General features: G+C 51.4%; 2 protein-coding genes across 3 annotated transcripts in view; one reads left to right on the forward strand and one right to left on the reverse strand.

The window, feature by feature from the left end:
• Positions 1-7,350: 7,350 nt before the first annotated feature.
• On the forward strand, positions 7,351-8,750 carry LOC102402510 (G-protein coupled receptor 183-A-like). Its single transcript, XM_025262638.3, has one exon. The coding sequence runs from the start codon at positions 7,412-7,414 to the stop codon at positions 8,477-8,479; it is 1,068 nt and encodes a 355-aa protein (XP_025118423.1). The 5' UTR covers positions 7,351-7,411; the 3' UTR covers positions 8,480-8,750.
• Positions 8,751-18,167: 9,417 nt separating this feature from the next.
• UBAC2 (UBA domain containing 2) overlaps positions 18,168-27,906 on the reverse strand; it is a 170,310-nt gene continuing 160,571 nt past the window's right edge. For both annotated transcript variants that reach the window (XM_045162547.1, XM_006043896.4), the window contains one exon: positions 18,168-19,345. In XM_045162547.1, coding sequence (XP_045018482.1) covers positions 19,238-19,345 — 108 coding nt within the window. In that variant the 3' untranslated portion in view covers positions 18,168-19,237. The remainder of the gene's footprint in view (positions 19,346-27,906) is intronic.

Below are 27,906 nucleotides of genomic sequence, written 5' to 3' on the forward strand. Positions count from 1 at the left end.
AACCAGGTGGCAAAGTGGTAAAGCATCCTATGCAGGAGATGCCAGAGACTCGGTTTCGATCCCTGGGTCAGGAGGATCCCCTGGAGAAAGAAATGGCAACCCACTCCAGCATTCTTGCCTGGAGAATCCCATGGACAGAGGAGCCTGGTGGGCTGCAGTTCATGGGGTCACAAAGAGTCGACTGAGCGACTAAGCGTACACACGTGCACACACAGCCACTAAACACAGGAGGCCAAAGGAAAAGTGTTTTCTTTCCCAGCACACACAGGAACGTGTTCCTGGCTCCAGGCTGGCACTTGCTAAATGCCTGTTGAGTGAATCATGCATGAACAGGGTGAGGTGGGCGCATTCTACGTTTTCTTGCCCCTTTTGAGGCCTTCTGGGGTCTCCTCTGAGTGGGAGAATCCTAAATGTCTGGAAGGCACGGAGGCAAGTTCCCTAGGGTTTGCAATCTGAGTGCAAACTTTACAATCTAAGTCAGGCACCTCTGAGCTAAGAAATTGCCTTAGTTCTTCCTTCCGGGCTGTTGGAGGGAAGTTGATGGTGAAAGTTGCAGGTGAGACGGGACTGCTTCACAAACTTCCCCACCCCACCTGGGGCTCTGGGAGACATCTTTCGGGGCCTGTGGGGCCCCATGGCCTTCACCAGGGGGAGGCCAGTTGGGGGGGTGATGACCCACATTCTAGACTAGAGGAGCCCAAGGCAGGTGGGATGTCAGGCCAGAGACACACAGTTTGGGGATGGGGGGTGGAAAAGGGTAGGGAGGTGGGTGGGGGGTCTCGGGTGGACCGGTGAGCTGGCTGGTGAGATAAGCGACTTCCCTCCGTGTTCAGAGAGCACCCAGAAAGAAGCCTGCGCTCACGTTCCCAGGACGAGCAGCTTAGCGATGAGGCCCAGTCCGCATCCCAGGCTGGGTCTGATGCCTCGTTTACTCTCCAGTGGTGTGGTGGGGGGACGCCTTCTCTAGCAGAGGAAGGGAGCACCCTGGCCCCATCCGCTATCCACCTCCTGCCAAGCGCATCCCTCGGGAGTGTGACTGGTCAGGGCTGCAAATGGGCTTTCAGGCTCCATCAAAGCGCCTTAAAGCCTGGATCATACTCCCAGGAAATCCCAAGCCAGGTGAAGCTCCCCTTACTTGCTCACCCCCAGTCAGAGCTCGTCAGGGTCCCCTTAAAGCCCTTCTTGCTGAACTTCACTCCCAAGTCATCGGGGGGGAGAATGCTGGCGGGTTTTTGACCCTGGTGGCTTGAGAGTCACACCTGTGGCCTACACGCCTGCCTGCAGGGGCACAGAAATGGAAGAGAGGGGAGACCGGTTCCTGGAGCAATGCTCCCCCCCCGCCGTCCTTCTCGAGAGGTGGGAGGCCTTGTGGCTGAGTGAGCTCTGAGCTCCGCCTGTGGCAGGGAGATCACCTTGCCTGATACCCCGGGTGGTTTTTTTTTCTTCTTTCCTTTCTTTCTTTTTTTTTCCCTGCAGAGGTGGGTGAAGGAAAGAAGAGTTCAGTGAACTGATTCAATCCCTACAGCGGGGAGACTGCTCAGGGCACATTTGATGCCCCAGGGCCCTTGGGAAGGCAGCTGACCCAGGTTCCACCCGGTTCCCTGGCATCACCCTTGGTGAGCGAGGTAAGCCCACCAGAGGTGGGTGTTTCCAGGCACCACAGGAAGGGCGTGGCTCGCTGGGACTTGGGGAGAAAGGCTCAGATCGCTCTGCCTTTCACACACACCGCTCTTCTCTCTGCTGTTCTCGGCCACAGGTGGAGCATCCTTACTGATCCTGGACACCCAGGGGGACCCCTGCCGCTCCCGATCAGGCAGCAGACAGGTCAAGCCAGAAAGACCTAAGGTCAGGGTCAGTCTCACGTCCCTGAGCAAAAGCGGCTGAGAGAACTGGGTTAGACCTGGGGTGTAGACCCTCAGAACCCTCTGCAGGCCCTTTTGAGTATCTGTCCCTACGTGGCTGCACCAACTGACCACCTGGCCCTGTGTGATCACCACTGGGTGAGTCTCCAAGGTACATAGTCTTCTGAGTGGGAGATGCATCAGTAACTTCCTATTAAGATGGAGAAGGATGTAGGAGAGAGGACACATCCCTTCTTCCCTTCCCTTTGGCCTCATCCCTAAATTGACGAGAGACAGATTAACGGGAGGAAAATGAACAGAAGCTGAATAACGTGTACACGTGGGAGAGACCCAGGAAAATGAAGTCGCCGGAGTGGGCGAAACCATCACTTTTAGATACGTTCTCCAGCGAAAGATAACAGGAGATCTTGTGTGTCGGGGGTCGGGGGGAGCCAGACGTGAGAGCAGAGCCCGAGAAGGGCAGGAGACAAGGGCAAGTTCTCTCTGCAGGTGACCCCTCGCCTTCTGTATTAACTGGAGTTTCCAGAGATTGAGTCATTAACCTCTCTTCTCGGTAGGGCAAGGGAGATACCCTGAGAAACAGAAATGTCTTCTTAAAAAATGTTTCCCTGTTTATTTATGGCTATGCTGGGTCTTTGTTGTGGTTGTGGGCTTTCAGTGGGGGTCACTCTCTGGTTGTGGCCTGGGGCATAGGCTCTTGGGCTCAGTAGTTTGGGCTCCTGGGCTCTAGATCACAGGCTCGGTAGGTGTGGCCCACGGGCTTAGTTGCCCTAAGGCATGTGCGATCTTCCCAGACTAGGGATCAAACCCGCGTCCCCTGCACTGGCAGGCCAGCTCTTCACCCCTGGACCACCAGGGAAGTCCTGAATGTCTTTCATTCAAGGGTAACTTCTACTTGGCTTTCAGCGCTTCTTCGGTGCCTGTGGTTTCTTACAAATAAGCCGGTTAAAATGATCCTTCAGCCAGAGAGGTGTGTTTTGGGGGCAAATTCTGCTCCCCTGTGAGACCAAGGGCGGGTTGTTTTCTATGAGCAGGTGGGATGGGGCGCGGCGATGGGCTGCTTTGCGTGCGTATAGGGGAGAACCCAGGTCGGGGCGGGGATGCCGGTGCAGAGAGAGGCCGAGGAGCACACCTTGGGCAGGTGTGGGCCAGAGCCCAAGGCACTGGGCAGTTGGAAGCGACGTTTCCGCCGAGGTCTGCAGTTAGGAGCGGGGTGGACTGAGAGCAGAAGGAGGAAAGGTCAGCGGGTCCGAGGCATTAGGGCCCCCCTCTCGGGCGGGGAGGGGCTCCTCGTGTGGGGCAGATCTCCCGGGACTCACAGCTGTGACAGTACCCATCCCCCCACTGTGGGAGGTGGGTGTGGCATCTCTGTGGGTGCACCTCCCCGCAGGTTTCGGGGAGGAGGTGGCGCTTGGAGGGGCCCCGGGGTTGTGCCATGTGCCCGGCGCCCTGGGCTGCGGGCTGGTGTGTGGGGAAGAGGCCCAGGAAAGTCAGGAAGTGGGCTGCTTGCGCAGGGTGGGGTCTTTTTAAGTGCCGGTCTATCCCTGAGCCCAGTGAGGCCTGAACAGACAGGGCAAGGGTCACACAAGGTTCCCATGCCCCCCCCCCCCCCCCCCGGTTGCAGCTCTGGGGCTGAGTGCTAGTGATTCCAGCAGTGGAGTCGACCTGGGGCCGGGACCCTCCTGAGCTAAACTGACCCCTTGAGATGCCCTCCTCGCCCTGCTGGAGGGGCACAGAGCCTCTCCGCCCAGCCCCCACCTCCGTGCAACCTGAGGGTCAGACTGTTCAGGAAAGGTAGGAATGAGGAGGAATAGCCTTCCCTCTGGATCTGGAGCTGGTGGGACCCCTGGGAGCGTGTACCCACCTACCTACTTATCTCTGTCTAGCTGTCTGTTTACAGATCTATTTACCATCTCCATCTCTGTCATCTATCTACCATCTATTATCTACCTACCTATGTAGCTGTGTATCTATCTATCCAGTCATCATCACTGTATCATCTCCATCCATCCATCATCCTGAGGTTCAAAGGACTTTTCAGAGCTCCTCTCTCTCCTGTTCTGATGGACTTACTTTCCATTTGAATGGAAGCATCTTCTCCATCAGCAGAGACCAGACAGAGCTCTCCGTGCCTAGGTTGCAATGAGACACAGTCTATAGCAGGCTCCCTAATCTGTTGTTCAGTCGCTCAGTCGTGTCCGACTCTTTGTGACCCCATGGACTACAGTCCGCCAGGCTCCTCTGTCCATGGGATTCTCCCGGCAAGAATGCTGGAGTGGGTTGCCATGCCCTCCTCCAGGGGATCTGGCCGGCCCAGAGATCAAATCCAGGTCTCCTGCATTTGGCAAGTGGATTCTTTACCACTGAGCCACCAGGGAAGCCCCAGGCTCCCTACTAGCCAGCCCCAAGTTAGTAAAGGAGGAGATAGCTGTGTTGTGACTCAAATAAGATAAGATCTGGGGCTCATGGAGCTGGTGCCCTTCAGCCAGCCCATGACCGAGTTCAGCATCTCCGCCTGGGTCTCTGGTTCTGTGAGCTACTTTTATTGTGGCCCTTGGGCAAACCGCACACCCTCTGCCCACCTGAGTGCTCACCTGTGCACCATGTGGACAGTCACCCAGGCTCAGCGGCTGCACAGAGAGCGCAGCGCCCCTTGTCTCAGTGCAGAAATTATACGTTAAAAGATGATCAGAATGCAGATGACAGAAATGGAGGTGTGAAGAGCAAAGGCAGGCGGGGAAATGGAAAACACACATTTTTGGACAGACATCCCAACAGAAAAAGGGATGAAATATACAGGTACCTCATAAAGAAAACATATAAATGGCCAATAAACCAGAGAGAAGGTGCTTGTTGTCAATGGTTATTAGGCAAATGCCAGCTGAAACCATAAGAAGATACCCCTGCATACCCACCAGAATGGCTCCCCTGAAAAAGACTGACCCTGCCTGGTGCTGGCGGGGTTGAGGTCCCGTGGGAATCTCAAACACGGTTAGACTATGAAGAGCGGCTCTTTGCAAACTGTTTGCCAGGACCCACTGCAACCAACTGTGCAAACCTGTGACTCATCAGCCCCACTCCTAGCTCTATACCAGTGCTGTGCTTAGTCGCTCAGTCACGTCTGACTGTCTGTGACCCCATGGACTGCAGCACACAAGGCCTCCCTGTCCATCACCAACTCCTGGAGTGTGCTCAAACTCATGTCCATTGAGTCGGTGATGCCATCCAACCATCTCATCCTCTGTCGTCCCCTTCTCCTCCTGCCCTCAATCTTTCCCAGCAGCAGGGTCCTTTCCAGTGAGTCATTTCTTCACATCAGGTGGCCAAAATATTGAAGCTTCAGCTTCAGCATCAGTCCTTTCAATAAATATTCAGGACCGATTTCCTTTAGGATGGACTGGTTGAATCTCCTTGCAGTCCAAGGGACTCTCAAGAGTCTTCTCCAACACCACAGTTCAAAAGCATCAATTCTTCGGTGCTCAGCTTTCTTTATAGTCCAACTCTTACATCCATACATGACTACTGGAAAAATGATAGCTTTGACTAGATTGACCTTTGTGGGCAAAGTAATGTCTTTGCTTTTTAATATGCTATCTAGGTTGGTCATAACTTTCCTTCCAAGGAGTAAGTGTCTTTTCATTTCATGGCTGCAGTCACCATCTGCAGTGATTTTGGAGCCCAGGAAAAAAAAGTCCCTCACTGTTTCCACTGTTTCCCCATCTATTTGCCATGAAATGATGGGACCAGATGCCACAATCTTAGTTTTCTGAATGTTGAGTTTTAAGCCAACTTTTTCACTCTCCTTTTTCACTTTCATTAAGAGGCTTTTTAGTTCCTCTTCACTTTCTGCCATAAGAGTGGTGTCATCTGCATATCTGAGGTTATTGATATTTCTCCTGGCAGTCTTGATTCCAGCTTGTGCTTCCTCCAGCCCAGCATTTCGCATGATGTTCTCTGCATAGAAGTTAAATAAGCAGCGTGACAATATACAGCCTTAATGTACTCCTTTCCCAATTTGGAACCTGTCTGTTGTTCCATGTCCTGTTCTAACTGTTGCTTCCTGACCTGCATACAGCTTACTCAGGAGGCAGGTCAGGTGGTCTGGTAGTCCATAGCATACATAGTATATGATCTCATTAAAGTTCAGAAGCAGGAGTGCTGAGTCATGTTTTATTGGAGGACAAGCGCTTTACAATGTTGTGTTAGTTTCTGCTGCACAATAAAGTAAGTCAACTGTGTGTACCCGTATGTCCCCTCCCTCCTGAGCCGCCCTCCTTGGTCCCCCATCCTACCCTTCCAGGTCTGAGTTATGGTTTTATGTTTTTAAAGATTTAGGATTTTATTTAATATGATTCTATGGGGTTTTTTTACGTGGACCATTTTAAAAGTCTTTATTGAATCTGCTATAATATTGCTTCTGTTTTCTTATATTTTGTTTTTTTGGCCCCAGTTCAGTTCAGTTGCTCAGTTGTGTCCAACTCTTTGCAACCCCATGGACTGCAGCACACCAGGCCTCCCTGTCCATCACCAACTCCCGGAGTTCACTCAAACTCATGTCCCTTGAGTCAGTGATGCCATCCAACCATCTCATCCTCTGTCGTCCCCTTCTCCTCCTGCCTTCAATCTTTCCCAGCATCAGGATCTTTTCCAATGAGTCAGTTCTTCGCATCAGATGGCCAAAATATTGAAATTTCAGCTTCAACATCAGTCCTTCCAATGAATATTCAGGACTGATTTCCTTTAGGACGGACTGGTTGGATCTCCTTGCAGTCCAAGGGACTCTCAAGAGTCTTCTCCAACACCACAGTTCAAAAACATCAATTCTTTGGTATTCAGCTTTCTTTATAGTCCAACTCTCACATCCATACATGACTACTGGAAAAACCATAGCTTTGACCAGACAGACCTTTGTTGACAAAGTAATGGCCCCAAGTCATGCAGAATCCTAGCTCCCCAAGGAGGGACTTGAACCTGCACCCTCTGCATTAGAAGGCAAAGTGTTAACCACTGGACCGCCAGGGAAGTCCCTGAGTCGTGATTTTAGAAGTTAGGATACTGATTGACCTTGAGTGGAGATAGAAGTTGGGGTGGGCAAAGGTGAGTTTCTGGGGGTGCTGCTGAGGTGCTTTCCTAAACTGAGTGCTGATCACACAGATGTGTTCATTTTGCAAAATTTTTAATTAAAAAAAAGGGAGATACTGTTCATGGGCATGTGGTTTCAGCAAATTATGAAGTGAGAGTTGGGCTATACAGTTAGTATTAGGGGTGAGGGCTTCCCCAGTGGCTCAATGGTAAAGATTCTACCTGCAATGCAGGAGACACGGGTTTGATCCCTGAGTTGGGAGGGTCCCCTGGAGGAGGAAATAGGAACCCCACTGCAGTATTCTTGCCTAGAAAATCCCATGACAGAGGAGCCTGGCGGGCTACAGCCTATGGGGTCATAAGAGTCAGCCACGACTGAGTGGAATAACAACAGCCACATTTAGAGGTGCAGCCCTGAGATACAATACTACATTTAATTTTCTTGTCTTCCCAAGGACCTGTATGACATGGCTTCAAGCACGGCTGACCCAAGCAGCCTCGTCCACCACACCAACTCCTGCCTTCCCCACCACCCGCCCCGGGTGGCCAGTGTGATGCTGTCTCTGTTCTACACGGCCCTCTTGATCTTTGCCGTCCTGGGAAACATCCTGGCCCTTCACCTGGCCTATCAAAAGGACAAGAAGATCAACTCGACAGGTGTCTTCCTGGTCCACCTGTCAGTGTCCGACCTCCTGTTCGCTCTGACCCTGCCTGGAAAGATCACCTACTTCTTGCTGGACTTCAACTGGCCTTTCGGGGAGGGGCTCTGCAGGCTGACGGCCTTCATCTTCTTTGTGAACACCTACTCAGGCATCTACCTGATGACGTGCGTGAGCGTGGACCGCTATTTGGCCGTGGTCCGCGCCCACCAATGTGTCCGGCTGCGTGAGCCCGGGCGGGCCCAGCTCATCTGTGCGGCCGTGTGGATCCTGGCGACGCTGCAGACGGCGCCCCTGCTCGGGTTCACCATGACCATGCGCGTGGCTGGCAGGCTGACATGCATGGAGTACGACAGCGTCCAGCGGGTGTTCACGCTGCCCGTCATGGTCCTGGTGACCTCCGCTCTGAGCTTCTGCGGGCCGGTGGCCGTCATCCTCTTCTGCTACGTGAAGATCACCGTCAAGCTGTGCAGGACGGCCCGGGACAACCCGCTGACGAGCCAGAGGGGCCACCACCGCAGAGCCTGCCTGCTCACGCTGGTGGTGCTGGTGGCCGTGGTCGTGTGCTTCATCCCCTACCACCTCCACGTCATCCAGTTCATGGTGACGAAGATGCTCCGCCAGCCCACCTGCCCCGAGCAGAGGGTCTTCAAACTGTGCCTGCAGCTCACCGTCTGCCTCATGAACTTGAACTGCAGCATCGACCCCGTCGTTTACTTCTTCGCGTCCTCGCGTTACAGGAAATGGCTCCGCCACTTTCTGAAACTCAAAGCATCACCATCCTCTACCTCCTCCCGGCAGGGAAAAGCTTCCTCAGAAACACAAAGTATCAACCAGACAGGAGGCTCCTCGCCCTTGGAGGAGAATGAAGTCTAAGAGGTGATGGGCTTTCATACTGCACCTGGGGGTCAGGGGGAGAGGACCCTAAGCTTGTACAATTTGGGGATTGGGTTCTTTAAGAAAAAGAATACAAAACCATAGATGCGAAGTTAGGTACAAGGTCGTGGAAGGTGAGTGAGGAGCTCTGAAGCAAGCATTCATTAGCTTTGCCGTAAACCTACTTCTGGGGCTTCCCCGGTGGCTCAGCTGGTAAAGAATCTGCCTGCACTGCGGGAGACCTGTGTTCAATCCCTGGGTTGGGAAAATCCCTTGGAGAAGGGAAAGGCTACCCACTCCAGTATCCTTGCCTGGAGAATTCCATGGACGGAGAAGCCTGGTGGGCGACAGTCCATGGGATTGCAAAGAGTTGGACTCAACTGAAGCGACTTAGCACACAGCGCGCACCTCTCATGTATTCTAATAAACACTGCTTCGTCCTTGGCCCCTGAAGGGTGTGCAGTTTCTTCTAGGAAAAGAGTATTTTCACATCAAATGCAGTCATGACCAGAAGAATCGTTGGCTGAGCTCTAGAGTCACAGTTTGGACAAGGTTTCTGATTTGGGGAGGCAAATTGTTGTAAAGAGCAAAAAATTACCCCTCCCCCAAAAACCAAAATCTCTAAAAGCTTAGAGTTAACGTTTGCAAAAATGCCAAGGTTTTCCTGACAAAGTACGAAAACGAGAGGAAGACACCCTTCAAGTTATTGGCCTGGCAGCCTCTGGGGTGGGGGAAGGGGGGTGAGGGAGTGGGTGATCACTTTTGTAGGAAAAGTCTGATCTGGGGCAGAGGGTACACATTCCTGTATCGCGTGTGTGGGCAGGGACAGTCTGGGGGAAGGAAGAAAGACAAGCACGTGGGCGTGAGCGTACCTTTTTCAGTCGTGCGTGTCAGAAAGTGCGTGTGCACGCCGAGTGTTGTTTGCATTCAGTCAAAACAAACCTTTCATGGAGTTCAAAGCCAAGGGGTCAGTAGGGCTGGTTCCTTCTCAAGCTGCAAGGGAGACTGATCTAGGCCTCTCCTGGCTTCTGGCGCTTTGCTGGCAGTTATTGTGCTCCTTGGCTTGTGAAACATCACCCCCATCTCTGTCTCCATCTTCACCTGGTTTTCTCCCCGTGTGTCTCCATCTTCACATGGCATTTTCTTCTTTTCCTAAGGACACCAGTCACCTTGGATTTGTTGTTGTTGTTGAGTTGTTGTGTCTGACTCTTTGTGACCCCATGGACTGTAGCACACGAGGCTTCCCTATTCTTCACTTTCTCCTGGAGTTTGCTCAAACTCATGTCCATTGAATCAGTGATGCCATCCAACCATCTCATCCTCTGTCATCCTCTTTTGTCTTCAATCTTTCCCAGCATCAGAGTCTTTTCCAATGAAATCAGCTCTTCATATCAAGTGGCCAAAGTATTGGAGCTTCAACATCAGCCTTTCCAATGATTATTCAAGGTTGATTTCCTTTAGGATGGACTGGTTTGAGCTCTGTGCAGTCCAAGGGGCTCTCAAAAGTCTTCTCCACCCTAATGACCTCATCTGAACTTGATCACACCTATTTCCAATTAAGGTCATATGGGTTAGGACTTGATCTTATTTGAGGATCCAGCTTTTAACACCCATCCATTTCTGAGCACCCCTCTTTCCACTCTTCTCTGGAAGAGTCTCAGTCCATCCCTGACCCCTCCTGTAAGCCCCTGTGATACCACATCAGAGTCCCATGACCAAAGTGAGACTTGGAGGAAGGAGTAAGAGGGGTCTGCTTAAATACTAGTTGGTCCAAAAAAAATGTCAACTGCCACGGTTTGTTTTTCAGCCCCAATCAAAATAATTGCATGTCAAAATGGAAGCGTCAGAGTGACCCCCTCAGAGGGTCCCCTCACTCTGCGTGTGGGAGCTTAGTCCAGAGGAAGGTGTAGGGCCGGTGGGTGGGGGGTGGGCCCTGTGGGTGGGGGCTCTATAACAAGGTCACTGGGTCCCATTCTGGTGCATGCACTACCCGTGGAGCTGTCTGAAAGGTTCTGCCCTTGGGTGGAGGGTCTCCTCATGACTTCTAAGAATTTTAATCACTTGACAGTTTTAAGGAGGAAGAATGGAGTTTCAGAAATGGAGTTGAGAGATGCCCAAATGTCCCTCTGGCTGTCAGCTTTGAATCCCTACTCCGTTGGCGCCACCACCCACCACAAGCTAACCACGGCCCAGCTTTCACTACAGTTTTCTCTCTCCTTGCCATGCCACGGTGCACGGGCCAACACGGAGGTGAAGTCCCTCTGGCATGTGTGTGCTTGTGGGCGGCCAGGCTCAGACGGGCCAGGTCCCCCATGGAGACCCCAACCCTGAAGGTCGGGTCACACCTCAGGCCACAGGAATCCCTCATGATGGGGACACTGGAACTGGTGACACGCTGTCACTCGTTCGCTCCAGCTCAGTGAGGGCGGGGGCCATCGAGGCAGCTGGATAAGAAATCGGGGGCAGAGGCCCTTAAAATTTCTTGCCGCCCTTTGGGAGACCTCTTTGGCAATTTCCCCAATCTTTATGAACTTCTTGCTGTTCTTTCTTTGTTTTAAAATTTTAGATTTTTTTCTCCCCCTTTGTTTCCCCTCTATTTATTTATTTGGGTGTGTTGGTTCTTGGTCATGTGGGATCTCTAGTTGCAGCGCATGGGCTCTCTGGTTGTATTGTGAGAGCTTAGTTGTTCCATGGCTGGTGGGATTTTTAGTTCCCCAACCAGGGATTGAACCTGAGTCCCCTGCATTGCAAGGATTCTTAGCCACTGGACCACCAGGAAAGTCCTACTTACTCACTGTTGATGCCACGATAGACACTCTCTTAGCAGGCCTCACCCAGCCGTCTCAGGAGCTCTGTGGGTCTGAGGGTCACAGACTGCACACTGCCTGCTGCTGGCCCACGGCTTCTGCCCAACTCCTGGCCTTCTGTGCCCCCAGTAGGGCTCTGGGCTCCCCAAGACACAGCTGTGTTTTTTCCCAAAGCTTCTCACATCAATTGTTATCAAAATTAAATCATTATTACATAAACCAATCAAGTATAAAGGCAAGAAGAAAGGGCTGTTGTTGTAAGAACTAAGTTAAATGCTTTGGGAAGTTTGGTGACGGTGAATCGCTTACAGAACAAAAAGTACTGTCAGGACAGGCCTGAGTGTAACGTTTATAGGTCATTCGGAAAAATGCAGAAAACCAAGATGACACACACTCTGACTGCGTTGCTGAGTTCTGGGGCTAACTTCTATTAAAAAAAAATAATCCAAACTGGAACTCATAAGCGATGCAATGTGGGTGTGGATTATGAAAGACACACATTTGTAAGCAGTACAACTACAATTTTCAAAAAGGCCTTAGTGACATTAACACCATTGACATGTTTTAACTTAAAATATTTAATATATGGGCTCCTGTTTGTGTGTGTGTGTGTGTGTGTGTGTGTGTATATATATATATATAATACTCATATGTAGGTGTGCTAAGGTGCTTCAGTTGTGTCTGACTCTGTGACCCAATGGACTATAGCCCACCAAGCTCCTCTGTCCAAGAAATTCTCCAGGCAACAATCCTGGAGTGGGTTGCCATGCCCTCCCTCCTCCAGGGGATCTTCCCGTTGACCCAGGGATTGAACCTCTTACGTCTCCTGCGATGACAGGCGGGTTCTTTACCACTAGCGCCACCCAGTAAGCCTGATGAGTCACTGAAAGTTCAAAATTTAAGCTGAAATGCATTAATACACATAACCTACCAAACATCACAGTTTAGCCCAGCCTACCTTAAATGTGCTCAGAACACTTATACTGGCTTACATCTGGGCAGGATCATCTAACACAAAGCCTATTTTTTACAGAAGTGTTGAGCATCTCGTGTAATTTATTGAATTCTGAGCTGGCAGCGCAAAACAGAATGGCCGTCTGGGTGCAGAATGGTTGTTTACCTGTGACCTCACGGCCGATGGGGGTCTGCGCCTGCCACTCCCAGCGTTACCAAAGAGGGCCGGGCTGAAGAGAACCTCTACAACCAGGAAAAGATAAAAATCCGAAATCCTAAGTACAGTTTCCACTGAATGGGTATCACTTTCACACCATCATAAAGTCAACAAATTATAAGCCAAACCATTGTTAAATCAGGCCCCATCTGTGTGTGTGTTCTGCAGTTTATCCAACTTTTTTTTTTTTTCATTTTATTATTCATTTAATGGAGAAGGAAATGGTAACCCACTCCAGATTCTTGCCTGGAAAATTCCATGGACAGAGGAGCCTGGCGGGCTACAGTCTATGGGGTCACAAAGAGTCAGACATGACTGAGCATGCATGCATGCAAGCATTTATTTAATATTTAAGCTCTCACACTAGATTTTTACAAGCTGGTGAACACTGACAAAATTATTTCTTCCACAGAACTATAACCAAATGTTCCTGGACAGTATACATATATGGTTGAGCTAATGTCAATACACATCACCATTTAATAAATTACATAAAGAAACAAATTGTCAAGTATCCAAATACTAAGTTACACAGCTCAAAGGCTTCAGTTTAGTTCAGTTCAGCCACTCAGTCATGTCCTACTCTTTGCAACCCCATGGACTGCAGCATGCCAGGCCTTCCTGTCCATCACTAACTCCCGGAGCTTGCTCAAACTCTTGGTGGTGCCATCCAACCATCTCATCCTCTGTCGTCCCCTTCTCCTCCTGCCCTCAATCTTTCCCAGCAGCAGGGTCTTTTCCAATGAGTCAGTTCTTCACATCAGGTGGCCAACATATTGGAGTTTCAGCTTCAGCATCAGTCCTTCCAATGAATATTCAGGACTAATTTCCTTTAGGATGGACTGGTTGGATCTCCTTGCAGTCCAAGGGACTCTCAAGAGTCTTCTCCAATACCATAGTTCAAAAGCATCAATTCTTTGGTGCTCAGCTTTCTTTAATAGTCCAACTCTCACATCCATACATGACTACTGGAAAAACCATAGCTTTGACTAGATGGACCTTTGTGGGCAAAGTAATGTTTCTGCTTTTCAATATGCTGTCTAGGTTGGTCATAGATTTTCTTCCAAGGAGCAAGCATCTTTTAATTTCATGGCTGCAATCACCATCTGCAGTGATTTTGGAGCCCAAGAAAAAAAGTCTCTCACTGTTTCCATTGTTTCCCCCTGTATTTGCCAAAAAGTGGTGGGACTGGATGCCATGATCTTAGTTTTCTGAATGTTGCGTTTTAAGCCAGCTTTTTCAATCTCCTCTTTCACTTTCATCAAGAGGCTCCTTACTTTTTCACTTTCTGCCATAAGGGTGGTGTCACCTGTGTATGTGAGGTTATTGATATTTCTCCTGGCAGTCTTGATTCCAGCTTGTGTTTCATCCAGCCCAGCGTTTCTCATGATGTACTCTGCATAAAAGTTAAATAAACAGGGTGACAATATATAGCCTTGACGTACTCCTTTCCTGATTTGGAACCAGTATGTTGTTCCATGTCCTGTTCTAACTGTTGCTTCTTGACCTTCATACAGATTTCTCAGGAGATTTGATTCTTGACCTGCATATCAGATCTCTCATATGCCTATGTCAAAATGTTAAATGTCTGCTTGATTCATTAGCAGAAATCTACTTCTTATTTTTGCAAGAGAGGTTGGGAATCATACTTCAAACAAAATGAGTTGTAGTTTGCTCAACTTTTTGATGTTAATTGACTAACTACCGTTTCTCAGTCTAGGACAAGAAGGCTTCTGGCAGGTGGCATTTGTACTAAAAATCGTGATGCGATATTGATTCATTTGCTGTTGTTCAGTTGCTAAGTTATGTCTGACTCTTTGTGACCCCATGGACTGCAGTATACCAGGTTTCCTTGTCTTTCACTATCCCCTGGAGTTTGTTTAGACTCATATCCATTGAGTCAGTGATTCCATCCAACCATCTCATTCTGTCATCCCCTTCTCCTCCTGCCTTCAATCTTTCCCAGCATCAGGGTCTTTTGCAGTGAGTCGGCTCTTTGCATCAGGTGGCCAAACTATTGGAGCGTCAGCATCAGACCTACAAATGAATATTCAGGATTGATTTCCTTTAGGATTGACTGGTTGGATCTCCTTGCAGTCCAAGGGGCTCTCAAGAGTCTTCTCCAGCACCATGGTTCAAAAGCTTTCATAATATATATTTGGTCACTCAGATGACCAGAATTCTTTCTCATATATATTTGGTCTTCATCTACAGTTCCTGGCTCCCAGTTCCTAAACCTTGTAATTCCCTAAGTGCAGAGAATCATGTAGGTGTGTTTTATTATGTGAACAAGGTGATTTTTGGAAGCACCTAAGGATGGGGGCTGATCGCTGGGAGAACTAACCATCTGATGAAGAGCTTTCTGTCCCACCCCTCTGTCCTCCAGGCAGGGAAGCAGGGCTGGAGCTCAAGCATGCTTCCCCCTTTAAACCAGTCCTTAAGCCACCAGCAGGTGTTGATGTCATATTTATCTCTGTGCAGATTTGAACTAGACAGAACCCAGCCTGCTGAGGGCTTTGAAAAGACCTCTGACCCTGGTGGCTTGATGCATAGGAAAGGCTGGCGTCAAGCAGAGGCTACTGAAATAAGGGTTTTACAAAACCTGCACAGAAGTACTAGGCTGAGCAATGTTTAGACACAGTGCAGTACTTCTGAGGAAACTCAGTACCTAATGTTACACTAAAAACTCCACTCACACAACTCTCAGGATAGCAAACTGGCTGTGAGTCCCTGTGAAGAAAGGAAATGGCAATCTTGTAGGGCAGAAAAGTCAGCCACCTGGGCTGGGCTCCCCCACTGCCCTCTCGGGGGGCCCGGCACCTCTCTGCAGGGGCAGGGGGACCAGAACTGACTGATGAGCAGGGACATGGGACCCCTTTCCCACCACGACACAGGCCGCCGTCCCCCGCCCCTGGGTTCCCCATGTCCTCTGACAATCCTCTTCACCTTCAGCCTGGAAGAGAGGGCGAGCATTGCAGGGGTTACCTGACAGCCACTATCTTCACCCAACTCAAGGGCTCAGTTCAGAGGCAGGGTTTACAAAGGCTCTGGGCACCGGGCCCACAGGAACCCAGGGCTCCTGGTTAAGGACGCCCAGAAACATCAAGACCAGTCTGCTGTTTAGGCTCTACCTGGCCACCTGGAAAAATGGAGACTTGTCCTTAATAACAATTTAATCTCAGGGTAGACGCTGTATTGCCAGCAGCGCTCCTAACCATCTGATGAAGAGCTTTCTGCCCCACCCCTGGAATGCTCCTGGAAGTCTGGGGGTCAACATCCTGACCTCGAATGTTGGGCCTGTTAGGAGAGCAGCTGTGGTTTCTCAGAAGCCCGGGATCAGGGAGTTGGGAGCAGCCTGGGGAGAGCTGGGTGGCCTTGGGCACAGTCAGTGGTTTGGGAAGAGAATTCTGGCCCCACAGGAGGAATCGGGGTCCCATGCAGAGAGGGTTTCCCTGCCCCTTCTCCATGCAGAGAGCAAGGCGGCCAGCACACAGGGAGGAGCTGCGGGCCCTGTGATGTGGTTGGAGCTGGGGAGACTGGGGCAGGAGGCAGACAGTCAGGTCGGTCCCCAGGGGAAAGGTTGGAGGTGGAACACGTGAGATTTTCCTTCTCTGCTCCCACTGCCGCTGCAGGTTGCTTGGGGGCTGGAATTTCCCAGCTGGACGCCAGGTCTGGAGCAGCCAAAGCAGCAGACACTGACTGCGGGGAGGGGTGACATGATTCCAAGAAAAAAAACATTTTGAATCCCAAACTCAGTCTAGGCTTAGGAGTCAGGACTTTGAAGGCAGGTTTTCCTTTATTTGGGAAGGGGAGAGGGTGGTGGTTCACTATAGACAACTTTTTTCCTTCTCTTACAATCTGGAATCCGCTCACTTGAAATTTAGGCCCAATCTGTTGCCTTTTGCACAAAATTCACAGCCTACATGATCTTTATTCTAGATCTTGGCAATCCATTCCATTATTCTTGCCTGGACAGAGGAGTCTGGAGGGCTATGGTACACAGGGTCACAAAGAGTTGGACAGGACTTAGCAAGTAAACAACAAAAGAAACCAAACCACATGGCTCCCTGACGCACCCTTCTGCCATGCATCCCCATGTGTGACTGCAAGAGGGGTCCTTGAGGGGTGCCATCAGCCTGAGACTTCGAGGTGTCTTGACAAGAGGCATGAGTGTCTTCAGGAACTCACACTCTGGTATCAGGTGCTGTCAGTGACAAACTGCTGGAAGCAAGCAGGTCAGGGGTGGGAACACAGAAACTCGTCTGGGAGTCAAGTCAGATGTGGAAGGGTGTGTGTGGGGACAGGAATATCCTAGAGGGCTGGTGATGGATGAAGGGGGACAATGGCCTGGAAGCTGCAGGAAAAGGATGCAAAATAAAGGGTTACCAGTGGGAAGGTGAGACCTTGGCAGCTGCAGGGAACTGGAAAAGAGGCTGAAAGAAGCTGTTACTGAGTCCCTGGCCAGTGAATCCCAGAGACAAGGTGCTGAGGCAAGAAATACGACTTTATTCAGCGAGCCTGCTGACTGAGAAGATGGCAGACTAATGTTTCAAAATAACCATCCTGTTGGGGTCTGGATGCCAGGTTCTTTTATGAGTCAGAGATCCGGGTGGCAGGGGGAAGGGAAGGGAGGTGAGGAAACAAAATAAAAAGGCCATTTAATCTCCAAGATATCTCCTAGAATGGTAAGCCTCAGGCAGGGGGATGTATTAATTTCTTCCTTCCTCCCAGGTAGACAGGGTCCTGAACAAAGGCAGTTTAACAGTCAGGCAGAGGGGCAGGATTCTCTGAGGCAGGCCAGTATATATAGGATTATAGTAACAAAAAGCAACGGAAAGCAAGTTGAAGAAACAGCTCTAACATGGAGTCAGAATTGACTTCTCCCTGCAACAAAGCCAGGACAAACCTGAAAGGTCATGCCACCCTCACAGACTTCAGTTCTGGAAAAGGACTGAAGCAAAGGGTGGCCGGGGCTCCTTTCAGCTGGCCAAGGCTCTCTCATTGAGGAGGGAATCCTGACAAGAAAGCAAACAGCTTGGGGGTGGTGAATCCTTTTTAAAATTTAGGCCTCACCTTGGGATCCTGACAGTGGGCTCTCAGCTCCCCATCCTCTGGGAGAGAGGTGGTGGAAAGTCTCGAGTGAGAATTTTGCCTCTGGTTTGGTTTTACTTCACTAGGCGCTGCCTGGAAGGGAGGAGGAACTCAGGAGATGGTGTGTTTTTGGACACAGTTGCTCCTTTCCCGTGACATGTTTGCACTGGAAGCCCAGAGGGTGGGTTTAGATTTGCCGTGGAGGTGACACACGAATCTGCCGTTAGGCCCTCTGGTCGAGCTCTGTCAGTGACCGTGGTCGAGGACATCCCTGCACTGCTGACTGTCCCTACAATCTGAGACATGGACACTCAGATCAAGTTGTGGCCTCTCCTTGGGACCAGCTAGGCTCCCAGAGTCACCTCAGCCCCCATTCTGAGCAGCCTGATGGCCCTGGCAAGCCTCAGGATGGGGTCTCACAGGGGCCAGTTCTAATTTACAGGCACCAAAGAGCTCCTCTCACTTCAAATAAGGACCCAAATCTTCTCCAGAAAGATGAGCAGTCTGGTTAAAAAAAAAAAAAAAAAAATTTGGCTGGTAAAGAATAGCATAGCTAGAACAAAGTTTTATTTAGGTTGACTCTAAAAAAAAAAAAAACACACACAAAAAACACCAAAAAGCAAAACACATTAAAAACTTTATTGTTAAGTACCACACATGTCTAAATTTGCATCAGTTTGAAACACTTCTGCTGGCTTTGCAGAACACAATAGCTGCAAGTTTCTTTAAATCTTAACAGTCCCTGCTTTAGGTCTTTCCAGGCTCGTCTGCTCCGGCCTCCCCCTCCTCCTGTGGTGGGGTCAGTCTACTCTGCCCCCACGCTGACATCAGGTCACCCCTGGGCCAGTGGGAATCTGCTTCTAGAGGGGTTGGCCCTGCAGCTAGGGTGGCCTGTACTCCTCGAGGAAGCCCTCTCTTGTTGTTTTCTCTTTGCCCCATTTTTACTCCCAGCCCGAGTGGCTAACTGGGGATATTCTAAGCAAAATTCACCCCAGTGAAGTTTCATGGAGTCTTCCAGAAATGCAGGCTGGTATCTGATAATTCCTTTTTTTTTTTTTTTTTAATGGAAGTGGGGAGTAGCTGGGACAAATCCCCTGGACTGGAGCTGGGTAGAACAGGCAGAGGGGGGTTTAAGTTCCCTCTCCCTCCCTCGTTGGTGGGCCTGGCCAGCTCCGCAGGTAGGAACTACTTGCTCTGGGGAGTGAGGACCCTGAACAGCCACTGGAGTTTGAAAGCAAATTTGACGGGGGGTAAAAAAAAAAGCAATGAAAAAAAGTCCATAAATAAAATCTGACAGGTGCTGTCTGAATAACAGCCCCCTTTCTGGCACGAATGATCTGATATAATGTAGGAAGATACGTTACAGTAGAAAGAATATTACAGCAGCGGTGATTTCCCATCTGTAGCGCTATTCCCCCGCTTCCTGAAATCTGCAATTTGAGTGCATTTTAAACACATCAGGAATGAGTGATGATTCTTCAGACCAAGGGAAATACTCCATAAAAAAATAAAGATAGAAAAGGCATGCTATTTTAATGGCAAACTTATTTTGGATACTTAATGGTAACTGGTCTCGGAATTAAGGGAGGGAGCAGCAGGGACCCCTGTGCCCAGAGGCCAGCACAGAGCCCTGGGCTGGCCGGGAGCAGGGGCAGCGCTCGCCAGTCCCCGTGTCGTCGGCCGGGACCCTCAGTGCTGCAGCAGGAAGTGGGTGGCCACGTTAAGGTCGTTATTGGAAGCTCTCAGGGCTTCCAACGCGTCGCCCCTGGAAAATCCCATCTCCATGAGCCGGGCGACCTGAAAACAGAAACAAAACCAGAAGTCTGATGAGGAGGCTGACCGCATTACCACCAATCCACCAGCCCCACGATGTTCCTCATGCGAGTTTTAATGCTCCTTGTGAGCTTTTCAGGTTAAAAAAAAAAATAAACCACCCTTTCATTTGTGTGAAAGCTGATGTTTATGAAACGACAACGGACCCATTTTCGGGTGCTCACTATATACGGTCCACAGACGTGCATTTTCTCACTGAATCCTCACTTTCAGGACAAGGAAGGGGGCTCCCGAGGGTCAGTGACCTGCCAGGACGAGCAGAGGGTGGCTGCGCTGTGGGCCCTGGCCTTGGGGGGTGGGGGATGGCAGGTCGTACAGCAGCCCCGGGCACAGGCCTTCAGGGTCAAATCGGATTCCTGAAGAATAACTTATCCCAGCCGCATTTCCCCGGGCAGGTGAACAGCTGCTTAACTGGGGATTTATTCCTGATGCTGGTGGACTCTGACGGTACACACTCCTTGGAGCTCCTGGCATGGCTCAGGCAGAGCACGGCCTTGGGGTGCCCGCCCCACAGCCTCTCCCAGGAGGTGGAGCGCCCCCGGAGTCCCCACCAGCAGAAGGGAGGAAGTCCAGGCACAACCTTGCGGAGGAGGCAGCTAGAGCCATGGAGGATTGGGAGGAGGAGGCTTGCGTTTTTTTCAAACACAAATCCTGAAGCTGTGAATGCAGAGGTTTCCTGTGCTTTTACATACAGGCGGTCTCCAAGGTCGAAACGGCAGGGTTATTGGTTTGTTCTTTGTGACCTGTTTTCCCACTTGAAAATGTATTACAAAAACATCTAGGACCCTGGACTAGCCGCAGGGGTCTTTTTTTTTTTTTTAACTTATTTGGAAATAAACTACATTTGCAATAACATATATTGAAAAGAGATACTCTTCCAAATGTTGAGATTTTCAACAAGGTGTAAGTTGACAAGGGACTGGGGACTTAGTCACCACTTCTAACCTCCTTTGGACAGAACGCGATGCCCCGGGGGGCACACAGCGGTCAGAGCTCTGCCGCCTCTCCTTGCCCTGCGGAGGAGGGTGTGGGCGGGGTGAGTGGGGAGGGTGGGGCGAGTGGGGAAGGAGGTGCAGAGCTGAATGGGCCAGAACCATTGAGATCACAGGTTCCTGGGCCCTCAAGGAATCTTTTGTTGTTGTTCAGTCACTAAGTTGTGACCCCATGGGCTGCATGCAGCACATCTGGTTCCTCTGTCCTCCACTCTCTCCTAGAGTTTGCTCAAACTCATGTCCATCGAGTCAGTGATGCCTCCAACCACCTCATCCTCTGCCACCCCCTTCTTTTGCCTTCAATTTTTCCCGGCATTAGGGTCTTTTCCAATGAAGTCAGCTCTTCACATCAGGTGGCCAAAGTATTGGAGCTTCAGCATCAATCCTTCCAATGAATATTCAGGGTTGATTTCCTTTAGGATTGTCTGGTTGGATTTCCTTGCTGTCCAAGGGACTCTCAAAAGTCTTCTCCAGCACCACAATTGAAAAGCATCAATTCGTCAGCACTCAGCCTTCTTTACGGCCCAACTCTCATATCCGAACAGGAATACTGGAAAAACCATAGCTTTGACTAGATGGACCTTGTCCGCAAAGTGACGTCTCTGCTTCTTAATACACTGTCTAGTTTTGTCATAGCTTTCCTTCCAAGGAGCAAGCACCTCTCATGGCTGTAGTCACCGTCAACAGTGATTTTGGACCCAAGAAAATAAAATCTGTCACTGCTTCCACTTTTTCCCCTTCTATTTGCCATGAAATGATGGGGCCGGCTACCATAATCTTAGTTTTTGAATGCTGAGTTTTAAGCCAGCTTTCACACTCTCCTCTTTCACCCTCATCAAGAGGCTCGGGAAGAGGTTAACCCAGCTGGGAGGAAACGAGGCACACTTTTCAGAAGCTGGGGCTCCAGCCGGTGTTTTTCAAACTGAGGCTGGGACCCCTCATCATTGGGTTAAGACCAAGATTAAAAACAAAGCGCATGGTGAGGGTCTTCCCTCCAAGGAAACCTCATTCTGGTTCCCCGCCTCCACACACGCCCCCGAAGGGTCGACCCTGGGGAGGAGGCCAGTGGCCCATTTTCAGCTCAACCTTCGGGCTGAGGCACTGATGGCTGGTGTGGGCAGAGGCGGGGGGCTCTGCTTCCAACTCCCCTCAGGGAGGAACAGCCGTTTCTGGAGTTTCAGGAACACTCCACCACTCGCTGGCTGGGACAGAAGGCTCTTCCTCAAGGGGGCCGATCTGAGTCTCACTACTTGTCACCCGTGGGGCTTCCAAGGCCTTGATCTGTTTTGAAGCCACAGGAAATGCCCCGTTTCCTTCTCTGCGTGAGGCCTCCAGTGTCCTCCTCTCTCACTCCTGGTCCCTCCTGGCTGTGTGGCTCCGTGTCTCCCACCTGGTTAACTCGTCTTTGTCCCAATGGTCTCAGGGCCCCATGGCCTTTCCCGAGTCCCCCAGCTGAGGACGAACCCAGAGTGGGTGCCTCGTGGTCCTGCCAACTTCTGTCCTGTGCTCCTCCTGGCTGGGACTGGGCAGGTGGCTCCTCCTTATCCTGGTCAGGGCCTGGTGGCCTTTGCCAACCCCGTGTCTCAGGGCCCAGCACTGTCCGGCCTGCCCCTGCCTCCCAGCGCTTGCCTGTTTGTACTGCTGCAGGATATGGTGCTGCTGGCATGGTGTGCCCAGGGCAGAGTGCGCCTTCCTGTGATTCCCAGCCTTGGCACAGTGGGCGTGCACGTGTGTGCGCACGCGCACATGCCCTGAGTGTGTAATGACAGCATTTTGGGGTGGTGAGTGATGCTGGGCCTGCGATAAACTGAGCGAAATGTGCTCAAGCTAGGCCCCTGGGCTCTGGGTGAGTTTAACCCACTCGTCCAGGTTTAGGACTGGGCGCTGTCAAACTTCTGATCACTGTCTAGTAACCGAAACTGCCCTCAGCTTAAATTCTGTCCTCGACGGTGTTAGTCAGCTCCCTCAAACGGGTATCATCCCCATCTGATTAGCAAATGAACAAGCCACTCAAGGTAAACGCCAAGCAGACGAGATCAGAGGCGAGCCCAGAACTCACCAGAGCCCGCCCCTTTCCACCCAGGAGGCTTAGTCAGCAGTCTTTTTGCATTTTCACCAGTTTCAGATTCAGTGTTATTATCCGTTGCGATGTCATCAACATCCCTCTCGAGGGGACGAGAGGCGCATGTGTCTTGGTGGCATCCTGTGTCAACAGGAGCTGAGTGGGGCCTTCAGACCAAGGCCCTTTTCTTCCATGAGTGTCTGCTCCATCATCTGTCTCAGGCTCCTGCCAGACGTGACACGTCCGTTCTCAGGATCCACACTTTTCCCTTTTCCTTGGGGGGCCTTTCACACTGAGTGTCACTCGGGGAGAAGGGCCACAGGGCATGTGCTGGACATGTGGTCAACAGGGCGCAGCCACCTCGCCGGTCCAGGTAGGCCTACCAGGCTATTTCCACTCCTGGATCGACATAACCTTTCACGATGCTTATTCCCGTGACTTCTGGTTAAGGACCACGATATTTAGTAGAGTGAACGTGGCCCAGTGAGGAGGTGGGCAGCTCCATCTCTGCCATGTCCCTTACCCGTGGACACACACCACGGGGCCAACGATTTGGCCGTTTTCAATGATGGGGAACAAACCGCGTGGCAAATGCCACATTCGCTGTCACCTCTAGGACTTAAGGCCTGGCTGCTTCTTTGCACCCAGCGACAGGAACAAATTCATCTGTTTGGCAAATCACGATTCATAACCTGGAGCTGGTGACACAAGAGCCTCGCCTGGGTGCTGGCACTGGGCGGGGGTGCTGGCCACAGCTTCCATCTGCTGGAGTTTCCTGTCCAGCGACTCTGAATCTGGTTTGGAATCAAGGAGATGCTGAGCACAGGTCGCCCCCCACACAGAGCAGAGCACGCGTGGCACTGGGGCCAGAGGGAAAGCGGCTGGGGTCTGGGGTGCGCCGGGCTGCGTCTGAAGTGGAGAAGTCCTGGTGAGGAGAGACCCGTTCCGGGCACGCCAGGCTGCCTCCGAGGTTGTTCTCTCCCAGACACCATCGACCACATGTGCCGTCACTGGTTTTGACAGCCGAGCTGGGTTTTTCGCAGGTCTCCGCGGCTCTGTGCAGGCCGCGCTGGCCGGCCATCATGAGCTGGGTTTTTCGCAGGTTTCCGCGGCTCTGTGCAGGCCGCGGCTGGCTGGCCATCACAGCCCCTTGCCTAAAGCTGGCTCTGGGGTCTTTTGGATTTCTTGGGCGGTGAGGAGACGAGTGTGATTAGAGAATCTGCACTGCTGAATGACCTGGTACTCTGACCAGAGGAGAAAGCTCAGAAAGTAGAAATCGGGTTAGCAGTATTTAAAAACTGAACAACACAAGGAAAGGGCACTTGTGGGTTTCCTTTAGTTTCCCAAACTATAAATACCTACAGAAAAATGAAACAGCAAGCTCGGGGTGGGTACGAGGAAAATATTAGAGGACCAGAAGGAGGACACTGAGGGGTTCCCACAGGGTCCCCATCACCCCACAGGGGACAGTGCCGGCTGGGGCGCCCACGGCCACAAAGGAGCCCGCGCCTCCTGCTGCTGCCCATCCTCGGGGGCCCAGGGCTCAGCAGACGGTGCAGCCCCGGCCAGGGTGGACGCCAAGAACCATCGTCATGGTCCTGCTTGTTAACCAGCGCCTGACTTGCACAGACCTCGAGCGTTTCGCAACCGTCCGGGTGTGAAGGCCGACTTAGCCTGTGACGCAGGGACTCCCGTGCTTGGGGGTGGCGAGAGAAGGCCGAGGCCACACAGGCCTGTGGTCGGGTGAGCGAGACTCAGGCAGGACTCTCTAGAGGCTCACAATTCCTCAAAGTAAAACCACAGGGGAGCTGGCAGCTGTGAAAGAGGCGTCCCAGCCCCGGGGGTTGGGAGGCGGGGACCCCGCCAGGTGGCAGAGGGGCTCCACGGAGTCACCAAGTGACCCCAGGCCAGGAACTAGGGCGCCGGGCTCCCAGCTCCTCACCGCTTTGGGGTAAGAGAGATGGGTGTGAAAGGCCTGGGACAGTGGCTGGCAGCTGGCAGGCGCTCAGGAGCATCTCCTCCTGTGATCATCCTGTGCTACCGAGAAGCCACTGGGCCAGGTGTGATCCCTCCCTCGGGGCCTCTGAGGTGACAGAACTGCCCTTGGGTTTTGTTTTCGGCACTCACTTTAACTGCTTCCACTTTGCTAGTTTTATATCCTTTGTTGGTCAAAGAACTGGCGTGTCTTTCATGAGATCAAAGGCAGGCTCGTTTTCAGAGGTGCCACGGCGAGCTCGGAGTGGCTGGAGGGGAGCAGAAGGGCCATCCCCTGAACCCTGAGTCACTGCCATCCAGAGAAAGGCTCAGGTTCTGAGATTCCACCCCAGGTCCACAGCCGAGCACCCGCCGCCCCCCCCCCCCCACACCTCCCACCAAGGCTGAGTGTGGCCACGCTGAACAGCGAAGCACGGGACACGTCACCTGTTTCTAGTGGCTGCTGCTGCTGCTGCTAAGTCGCTTCAGTCGTGTCCGACTCTGTGCAACCCCATAGACGGCAGCCCACCAGGCTCCCCCGTCCCTGGGATTCTCCGGGCAGGAAGACTGGAGTGGGTTGCCATTTCCTTCTCTAGCGTTTAAACCTTGCAGATAAGCATTGGCCTAACAAAACTAAGATGGTCAGCCCGAGTGAAGGTGGACAGAGTTGAGAGCACGTGAGTCAGTGCGGGGCTGGTGGGGCCGCAGCGGTGCCGAAAACCCAGGACAGGAACTTCCTAAAATGCATCTCCTCCAACGTTCCTTTCCTGTTTCAGAGCCCAGTGAGTCCTTTCTTCCTTCTGCCTGCCCATCGATCGTGGGAAAGTTTCCATCTAAAAATTCTCGACATGAAATATCAGAGTAGAGTTCCCCTTAGTTTCTAGTCTAAAAACCTGAATGATCCTTGCCTCTAACTTCTTTTGGAAACCGGGTAGAGCTGGGTCAATATCCAGAGAGGACGCTACGATTTTCCTCGTCACTTATACACAAAAAAGTCAGGTGACTTAAATGTAATGTCTCCAGGGCCTGTTTCTGGTGACTGAAAATGCGACTTCCCAGCATTATGATCAGAGGAATTGGACGGGGAGCAGAAGCGGGCACTGAAATTGCAGCTCAGAGGGAAACGTGAGTGCAGGGGCCCCGCAGTGATGTCTGGCTCCAGCTGCTGCTCCTGGTCAGGGACCCCGAGGCCAGCCTGGGGGACGGGAGGAGTCCTGTGACCGTCATCCACACGTGTGCTGTAAAGGAAGACACGGTGGAACATACTTCCCAAGTAGAGACCCCAGCAAGCGAGAAAAGAAACCTGAAGAGAGAGGAGATAAACCTGGGCCAGTGTTCCTTTCCTTTCCCCTTTTTCTTTTTTAAATCCTCTGTGGTTGGGACAATAACCACCTCAAGGTTATTCTTACTCAAGGAAAGGCATCAGAACCTGCCTTAACATTCTACTTGCAGTTCAACTACGCTCTGACCCGAGTGAAGCAGCGCGCTCATTCCAATGACATCTACAGCAATTCCTCTCAGTCTGAACCACTCTTCTGCTTGTTTTGAGTAAGACTGTGGTTTTAACTTCCCTTTAGCTAAGGGTGTCAAAAACAAATGGTTTTGGGGGTTCTTACTTCCCAAATTCTGACTCTTGCAAAAAGTCATGCCCACCTGAAAGGTGGTCCCAGCCCTCCCCACAGGCTGCCCTGGTGGCTGGCCACGTCCCAGGCCACATGCACGCCCTGCCAGGAGGGGCGGCCCCCTCTTGGGCTTGTCAAGGCAAGCTCAGGGCCAGAGCCCTGTGGGTCAGAGCTGCCCTCGCCCGTCAGCTGGCCCCCGCACCCCCTCCTTGGAGCTGCTGAACCCCTGTGGTCACACAGCTGGCTGAGTGGACTGGCTCTCCTCTGTGCCTGCCCAATGCAGGCAGCTCAGCGGCCCCTCATCTTTGCACCTTCCTGTGTGCTTTGGGGTTTGGTCCTGAGAAGATCCTCACTACTGGCTGCGGGGGCTCCTCTGCTTACATCTTTCAGCATTCAGCAGACTCAGATCAGATCAGATCAGATCAGTCACTCAGTCGTGTCTGACTCTTTGCGACCCCATGAATCGCAGCACACCAGGCCTCCCTGTCCATCACCAACTCCCAGAGTTCACTCAGACTCACGTCCATCAAGTCAGTGATGCCATCCAGCCATCTCCTCCTCTGTCGTCCCCTTCTCCTCCTGCCCCCAATCCCTCCCAGCATCAGAGTCTTTTCCAATGAGTCAGCTCTTCGCATGAGCTGGCCAAAGTACTGGAGTTTCAGCTTTAGCATCGGCACCCCCCAAATTGGCTGATTATTTGATTGCTTCCCAGTAATTCACTCTAACAAATCATGTGTTCTAACACTAGTATTAGAGATCAGAGATGGAAAGGGCTGACGGAGGACCACCCTCTAACACATTTTTAAGTGAAAACAAGAGTTCTTTTGAAGGAGAAGCCCTCCAACCACACCTTCACATTCAGGCCTCTAATCCCCTCCACCAGGGCACCTGCTGCCTCAGGCTCCGTGTTAGGAGAGAACATGGAAGAGAAGGTGCCAGCCCCCGTGCAGTTCACCATCTGCCAGGGAGCCAGATGGCGTGGGTGTCTCTAGATCAACACTCAGCTCACTGCGGGTTCAGACACTCAGGGCAGGAGCACTACGTGAGGGGCTGTTTTCATAATGAGCTCTGTGGAATTTAGCTGGGCTTTTCAGAGGCAGTGGTAAGGATCCCAGAGATGAGGGAAGACTTCCTGAGATTGAGATCCTCTCACACTGAAGAGATTTGGCTCCTTATTCACTGAGATTGAGTGTCTGTGTGATATCTCTCTCTACCGGGGCCAATGGGTATTTCAGAGGATGCGAATGGAATCCACACAACTCCATTCCAGTCTCACATATTATAAACATGTTAAGTGTAACCGTATCTCGTCTGGCAAGTCTCATAAGCACTAAGACTGTACTATGTTCCCCAGGCAGGGATGGAAGAAATTACATATGTGGTTATGATCATAATAAGCCCCTTCCTCCGTGTCTAATCCATCCTCTGAGGAAACCCAACAATGTGATTCCTTGTTTAAAATCCTGCTTGGTTTCCTAATGCCTAAAGTCCATATAGTCAAAGCTATGGTTTTTCCAGTACTTGTTTATGGATGTGAGAGTTAGACCATAAAGAAGGCTGAGTGCCGAAGAACTGATGCTTCCAAATTATGGTGCTGGAGAAGACTCGAGAGTCCTGTGGACAGCAAGGAGATCAAACCAGTCAATCCTAGAGAAAATCAACCCTGAATATTCATTGGAAGGACTGATGCTGAAACTGAAGCTCCAATACTTTGGCCACCTATTGCAAAGAACTGACTCACTGGAAAAGACTCTGATGGTGGGCAAGATTGAAGGGAGGAGGAGAAGGGGATGACAGAGCATGAGACGGTTGGATGGCATCACTGACTCAATGGACATGAGTTTGAGCAAGCTCTGGGAGTTGGTGATGGACGGG

The sequence above is a fragment of the Bubalus bubalis genome, chromosome 13, assembly GCF_019923935.1.
Source record: "Bubalus bubalis isolate 160015118507 breed Murrah chromosome 13, NDDB_SH_1, whole genome shotgun sequence".
In the NCBI taxonomy this organism is placed as follows: domain Eukaryota; kingdom Metazoa; phylum Chordata; class Mammalia; order Artiodactyla; family Bovidae; genus Bubalus; species Bubalus bubalis.

Coding starts and splice junctions, on each gene's coding strand:
- LOC102402510 (XM_025262638.3), top strand. CDS start 7,412: ATGGCTTCAAGCACGGCTGACCCAAGCAGCCTCGTCCACCACACCAAC.